The sequence below is a fragment of the Elephantulus edwardii genome, unplaced genomic scaffold (genome assembly GCF_000299155.1).
Source record: "Elephantulus edwardii isolate Elephantulus edwardi_28Jun2011 unplaced genomic scaffold, EleEdw1.0 scaffold00113, whole genome shotgun sequence".
Lineage (NCBI taxonomy): Eukaryota > Metazoa > Chordata > Mammalia > Macroscelidea > Macroscelididae > Elephantulus > Elephantulus edwardii.
Genome location: NW_006399863.1, coordinates 9,361,155 through 9,368,648, shown reverse-complemented (window position 1 = coordinate 9,368,648; position 7,494 = coordinate 9,361,155). Strand labels below are relative to the sequence as shown.

The window sequence follows — 7,494 nt, the reverse complement described above, 5'->3', positions numbered from 1 at the left end:
AGAGAAACAAACTCTCACGGACTAAGGTTGGAAATGTAAAATGATCCGGCAGCTACTCAAAAAAAAAACCCAAAAAACCAAAAAAACAAACAAAAAAAACGAAACGTCAAATTACTGTTAGGACTGAACAAGGGAGTGGAAACTGAGGCTCAAAAGTTAAGTCCGTTAACTGACATGAGGGTTGGGGGGAAACTAAGAAAAGAGTAGATAAATAATATATACAGCATTGAAACAGATGAGGGTGTGAACTGCATAAAATATATGACAAGGTATTACTGACATGACAAGAGTCCAGAAAAAGAGCTGTATAGTAAAGTGGTCCGGGGTGGGAGGAACCTGTATAACAATGGAAGAACTTTTTTTCCCCTAAGAAAAAAGCGAACAGGGGCGGGGGGAGGGGGGGCGCACGCGGGGGCAGGGCAGAGAGGAAAATGTGCAACAATGAATCCTGGACTCCAAGGAGCATTCTGGCTTCACCCTCCCCAGGATAAACCTGTTTGTTCTCCTAGCAGTTGATGGTATACTCAACACTATTATCCAGCACTACAGCTCAAAGTCATCAATTCTCTTTCTATCATCCCTATTCACTGTCCAACTCTCTGATGCATAGCACGTAACTGCAAAGACTATAGCCTGGATCAGGGTCACCTTAGTCTCCAGCCTGATGTCATTGCTCTTCAGTACTCTTGGGAGGTCCCTCACAGCTGACTTTCCCAACGCAATTTGTCTCCTGATTTCCTGGCTGCTGTTACCAAGAGCAGTGACTGTGGAACCAAGCAAACTACAACTGTTAACTATCTCAATCTCTTCACCATCCATACTGATACTGCCAATTGGTCCAGTGGTGAGAATCTTTGTTTTCTTGATGTTGAGCTTCAATCCACATTGAGGACTGCAGTCCTTGACCTTCTGCAGCAAGCGCTTCAGGTCCTCCTCAGTTTCAGCAAGCAGGGTTGTATCATCTGCATACCGTAGGTTGTTTATGATTCTTCCACCAATCCTGATGCCACATTCCTCCTTGTACAGTCCAGCGTCTTGGATGATCTGTTCTGCACACAGATTGAAAAGGTATGGAGACAAAATACATCCCTGACGGACCCCCTTCTTGATTTTGAACCATGCAGTATTTCCTTGCTCTGTTCTGATGACTTGCTTCTTGGTCCAAGTATAGGTTTCGCACTAGCACAATCAAATGCTCTGGGATTCCCATTCTTCTCAGAGTCAGCCATAGCTTGTTGTGATCCACACAGTCAAAAAGCCTTTGCATAGTTGATGAAGCACAGACATTCTTCTGGTATTCTCTGCTTTCAGCCAAGATGCATCTAACATTAGCTATAATATCCCCAGTACCATGACCTCTTCTAAATCCAGCCTGCACATCTGGCAGTTCTCTGTTGACATATTGTTCCAAATGTTTTTGGATAATTTTCAGCAGAATCTTGCTTGCATGTGATATCAGTGATACTGTTTGATAATTTCCACAATTATAGATATAAAGATGTCAAAATGGTGGCCATTTTTGTTAGAACTTTTTAAAAAGTATCTTTATTATAAATATTAGTAATATTTAATAATGATTAGACGTTTTATTTAGTGAAATATTACCTAAACATAGAATAGAAAGTTACACAAAACTAGAAAAAGTTGAACAGTTTTAAGAAAGTTACAAAATTTCTCTTTTTAAATTGAGATTTTTTTCCCCCAGAGAATCCTTGCTATATGTTTTTGCTAAGAGGAGAAAAGAATATTTATCTTAGAACTAAATCAATGGCATATAATTTATAGTACTATAAATTTAGATTAAGCTGTTACCAAACTTAAACATCTTCTGGTTCTCTAGCTTAGTCCTAATGATATGTGAACATTCCTAAGTAGAAGCTTATCACAAAAGCATTAAAATGGAAAAGAAAAAGTAATAATCTTCATAGAAACAGGGAATATATTGCTCATTTCCCTGCTTTTAAAGTGCAGGACTTTTAAGTTTTCCTTGATAGATTAGGATAACCATACATGTACTTCTATGTAAGAATATAATCACTTATTCAATATTCAGTTACTGTATGTTAAGGCGCTTTCGCGACTTAATAAGTTATATGTTGTCCTGCGAATCCAAAGGTCAGCAGTATGAATCCACCAAATGCTTCCAGAAAGATGAGCAGTCACCTTCCATAAAGTCTGAGAGCCTCAAAATCAACTTGAGGCAATGAATTTAGTTATGTGTTAAGAGTATGGTAACTAACAAGGACAGGCAAACCCAGTATTAGTAAATAAAACAGGTGTTGTTATTGTTATTTTGCAAATGACAAAACCAGGGCATAGAGACTTTGTCCAAGGTCAGTCAGCTAGAATGGTAGAGAGGGAATTTGTCTGTAGGCTCTAGAAGCAAAGACAGATCTTAAAACTAACCTTTTCTGTCTTCACTCTCTGATTTTTATCCTTTTTATGGTGTGTGTGTATGATATGATACTGTTATAAATGGTATCTTCTTTAAAATTACATTTTTGTGCATGTGTTTTTTTGTATGTCTGACTTCAGAAGTAATAAGGATTTTTGCAGTTCATTTTATATTCAGCACTTCATTATTCTAATTAATTTTAACACTTCATCTGCAGTTTTTTCTTTTAATCCTTTAAAACATTTATCATTTGTATTCACGTTGTTGAAAATAAACAGCAAAACATACACAAATTCCACAATTTCTACATATAGGTCATAACAATGTTACATTCTTCAAGCTGTGCAACCATTCTCACCGTCCTTTTCTCAAGGGTCTCAAGTTTTTTATCTTATCAAACTTTTTGCTGTTTTCAAGCTGATTCCATGTAATTAGATTGTAAAAGCACAAAACGCTCAAGGTAGACATCCTGTACTGGGTTAAGCTAAGGTACTGTTTGGTTTAAGACTTCAAGGTTTTGGTTTAAGGTTTGAATATTTTCTCAAGGTAATAGTTTTAAGGGATTAATTCATCCTCTGTGACTCTAAAATCTGGATCTCATGAAAATTTTAAATTTTGTTCTGTATCTCTACCTTTTTTATTTGGATTCTTCTAGAGAATCTTTTGACAAAAATATTCAGTTACAAAGACGTATTGGCCATCCACTTCTAAAACAAAAGGCCTTTGAAAACCCTATGTACAATAGAGCAATTTAGACTAGCAGATATGGCAACTGAGGTTGAGCCCTCAAATACTGAAAACTCAGAGGAGGAGGAACAGTTTAAGAAGACACTACTGATTAAAACGTGGAATGTGAGAGGCATGCACAAATATTGACATACTAGGTACTGGCGAAATGAGATGGACTGGCAAGAGACATTTTGAATCAATCATATGATCGACTATGACAGAGATGCAAAATAGGGTTGCTATTATAGTTAAAAAAGTAATTTATAGATCCATCTTAAAATACAATGTTGTGAGTGACAGGATAATACCCATATGCATATAAGGAAATCCAGTGAACACCACTATCACTCAAATATTACCAATAACTAGAGCCAAAGAAGAGGAAAAGTCTGTGTCAGGGACCTCTTCAGAGTACTTTACTTAAGAGCATCGCTTCTTGGCCTTTTGGCTAAGATCAAGTGCAGAGTACTTAAGAGCAATGATGTCGTTCAGCAATGATGTCGTTCTGGACACTAAGGTGTGTCTGATCCAGGCCATAGTCTTCACAATTACTTGCTATGAGGCAAAAGGCTGGACAATGACTAGGAATGATAGGAGAATTGATGGCTTTGAGCTGTGGTATTGGAGAAGAGTATTGAATGGACTGCTAGGAGAACAAATAAGTTTGTCCTAGAGAGGGTGAAACCAGGATGCTCCTTGGAGGCAAGGATTCTGAAGCTTCATGTAACATACTTTGGATATGTTGTAAAGAGGGACCAGTCCTTGGAGAGTGACGTCATGCTTGGGAGGGTGGACAGACAGCGCAAGAGAGGAAGATCCTCAATGAGATGGATTGATTCAGTGACTGGAGCAATGGGAGTAGGTGTGTCAGAGACAACAAGGCTTGCACAGGATAGAGCAATATTCAGAGCTATTGTACATAAGGTCACAATGAATTACAAACAACCCAATAGCACATAACAACAATGGTAGCCTGGTACCATCTATTCTTCTAGCCTCTTGGCAATTGTTCAGTGAGTTAATTAGTCATACATTACATTTTCTCCTTATATTTCTGACTCTTCTTCCTACTTTTTTACCACTTAGGTGAACAGAGACCACTGATGTACTTTAGATTGATGCTGACAAGCTTTTAAGACCCTCAGCACTACCAGTAAGTAAAACAGAAGCACTAACCATATCAATTAACTTGGATGGCCCAAGTAACCAAATTCCATGAATTCTTTGGTTGTACCGAAGTAGCCTAAGTAGCTATTATTAGTTTTATTATTGTTGGGAAGATATCAATAATACAACTTATGCAAATTTATCTACTCATTATCATTCATTACGGGTTTTAGACCAGAATCTGCTAAGTCATCAGACCACCTGTTTCTGAGAAGTACTAACTTATCTAGCTAGGAGACTGAACACAAAATACAGCAATAAGCTTCAGAGAAGTTTGTTAGTGAAAGATTTCAATCAAAATGCAACCACTGTCCACCAGATGCTCCGCTAGAGAAGGAGGGGCAATCTCCTTCTGTGCCAGTCGGATCCTCTTCAACGGTACACAGCAAAAAAACCACAAACAAAAAAACCACCATCACTGGCCTAATTTAAAAAACTGAGAAACTCTCACTAGACCAAAGATAGTGACATTTTTGTCTGCCAGAGGATAAGGTAAGGAAGCAGTAACTAGTCATAAGCTAATTCTCACCAGCTAAAGCAGCATCCTCTTCACTTTCTGAGCCATACTGAAGTGCCATGGTAATTGCTGATAAACGGCCCCCCTGGACAGCTCTTTTATTACTACAAAGAAAACAAGCAATTAGAAGACAGAGATGATGGTTACGTTATAGAAAATAGGAATGGCTAAGAAAGTAAAATAAATTTACATTTAATTTAACCACACCTTCCACTTACATTTGTCTCTCTTAATATTCACAGTAGTCTTATCTCAGAAGACAGATTTATTGCCCCCTCTTTGAAAAAGAGAAAGTCTCACGTAATTTAACTGCTATTTGCTTTTTATTTAAATGCAGTTATTATTCCTTGTTGTAGGAAGGAGGATTCAATCAGAGTTACTGGTAATTTTCTCCTAAGACATACCTTTTTAGTAAAACAAAAATTATACCTGGCTACACAACTTACTGGTTAACTAACACTGCCTGACAAATAGCTTTTGTTAAAACATTTTCTGATCACAGCCCAATGCTGCAATAATGAAACCAGCTTACAGAAGCTTTCAGTAGGTCCTTTTCTTAACTGATAAAGAGCGATGATTAATTTTTTTATAGATAATGTGTATTTATTAAATGCACTAATGTGTGTTTTATCTTTCTCCCTCGCTGACTATTGCATGCTTATTTAAAAAACCCAAAAAACTGAAAAAGACATCATGATAATTAGTTGTGTACCATAAATGATTATATACAAATATTACAAATTTCAAAGGTTGTAAAGCATGGGCAGACCGATTTTATTTTAAAAATGCTGTTCATAACATACAAAAAGGGATTTACTATTTTAAAAAAAGTTTCGAGGAAGCTCTGGTGGCCTAGTGGCAAGAAGATATGCTGCATTCTTGAAAGGATGCAGTTTTAATCTACCAGATGCTTCGCTGGAGAAGGAAGGGCAATCTCCTCCTGCACCAACTGGATACAACTCGACAGTTCATAACAAGAGAGGGGAAAAAAGTTTCTGTGAGGTAAAGCTAGACCCTATTACAGTATCTCAACTTTTAAAATAAAACATGTGCTAACAAATTGTTGTAATAAATCTGGCTAAATAGGGGAAAAATTTACTTCAAGATAGGCATCAGAGGAAAAAGAGGATGCCTAACCACATAAGAATATGTCAGCTCTCAGACCACCCACAGCCCACACTCCCCACACACATACTCCCTCTTACCGGTAATATTTGCTAGTGGGATTTCTCTCTTCACTAAGGCTGCCTTTACCATGAGAAGAGCTTGTGAGCCTAGCTGCTGCCAAATGTGATGCAGTTCTAGTCAGAGGGTATAAAATAAGCTGTTCAGAAATCTGACAATTCAAATCAGAAATGAATCCATATATCTGGTCATCAATGAATGCTAAATATATAAAAAGGTAAGGTCAAAGGCATGAGGACAATAGGTTTCTTCTCAGTAATATAAATGTTTAACTATTTGAGTTCCTACTTTGCAGGAGCTCCGGTGGCATAATAGTAAGAACCTGTGCTGCAATCCCAAAGGCACACAGTTTCATTCTGCCAGCTGCTTCACTGGAGAAGTATGGGGGAATCTCCTCCCATGTGATAGCTGCCTCTGAAAATCCACTGGAGGTGACTCGCTAAGGGGCAGTTCTGACTCGATGGGACACAACAACAACAACCCTGCTTCAGGATCTAAAGCTCTGTGAAAGAGAGCAGATGTGGGCCTATCCTCTACAGTTTATATTCACTGCAGTGACCATGAATGGTTAGTAATAAAACAAAGGTCAGGGCCAGAAGAAAGGGTCAAAAGTAGCTATGCAATCCTTTCATGTCATATAGGAGGAAACAGATCTAAGACCTCTTCACAGTTCAAAGACAAGACAGAATGAGTGAGACTGTAGATCTCCTAATATTTGGCTAAAAATCGTTATGGAAAATGTAATTACACAAGCAAAGCACTCCTTAAAAATAGAAAAAAGGTAGGAGGCATCTCATTCCCTGATTTCAAATCCTACTATACTGCTGTGGTGGTTAAGACAGCATGGTACAGGTACAATGACAGACACAGATCAATGGAATAGAATGGAGAACCCGGAAATCAGTCCATCTACCTATGGTTGACTGATTTTTGAAAAGGAGATGAAATCAGTTAACAAGTGGTGTTGGCAAATATATGCACACCCATGTTTATAGCAGCTTTATTCACAATAGATAAGGAATTGGAAACAACCTAAGTGCCCATCAACAAACAAATGGATAAAGAAACTGTGGTATATTCATACAACGGAGTACTATGCTGCATTGAAAAACAAGGAACTCATGCAGTATTATTCAAAATGAGTGACCCTGGAGGACAGTATGCTGAGTAAAATATCTGTCACAAAAGGAAAAATGCTGCATAGTGCCACTGTTGTAAAACAAGACTGACATTGGAGTTAGGGGGAGATTGAGAAGGATGGGATAAATAATGTTTACTGCATTGAAACAGATAAGAGGGAAAACTGTTTAAAAGGGATATGTGATGAGGAGAAATGTGGGGTCAAGATTGGTGAACAATTTATCAACAACCTGCGTTATGCGGATGACACAACCCTGCTTGCTGAAACTGAAGAGGACCTGAAGCGCCTGCTGCAGAGGGTCAAGGACTACAGCCTACAATATGAATTGAGGCTCAATGTCAAGAAGACAAAGATTCTCAC

The 7,494-nt window shown here is 38.0% G+C and overlaps 1 protein-coding gene across 9 annotated transcripts in view; it reads right to left on the bottom strand.

The window, feature by feature from the left end:
* Positions 1 to 7,494, bottom strand: part of PBRM1 (polybromo 1) — a 116,884-nt gene that overhangs the window by 69,625 nt on the left and 39,765 nt on the right. For 8 of the 9 annotated variants that reach the window (XM_006892245.1, XM_006892242.1, XM_006892247.1 and 5 more), the window contains 2 exons: positions 6,014 to 6,109; positions 4,821 to 4,912 (listed from right to left, as the gene is read on the bottom strand). In XM_006892245.1, the coding sequence (XP_006892307.1) occupies positions 4,821 to 4,912; positions 6,014 to 6,109 (188 nt within the window). The remainder of the gene's footprint in view (positions 1 to 4,820; positions 4,913 to 6,013; positions 6,110 to 7,494) is intronic. The other variant, XM_006892243.1, reaches the window with a different exon arrangement.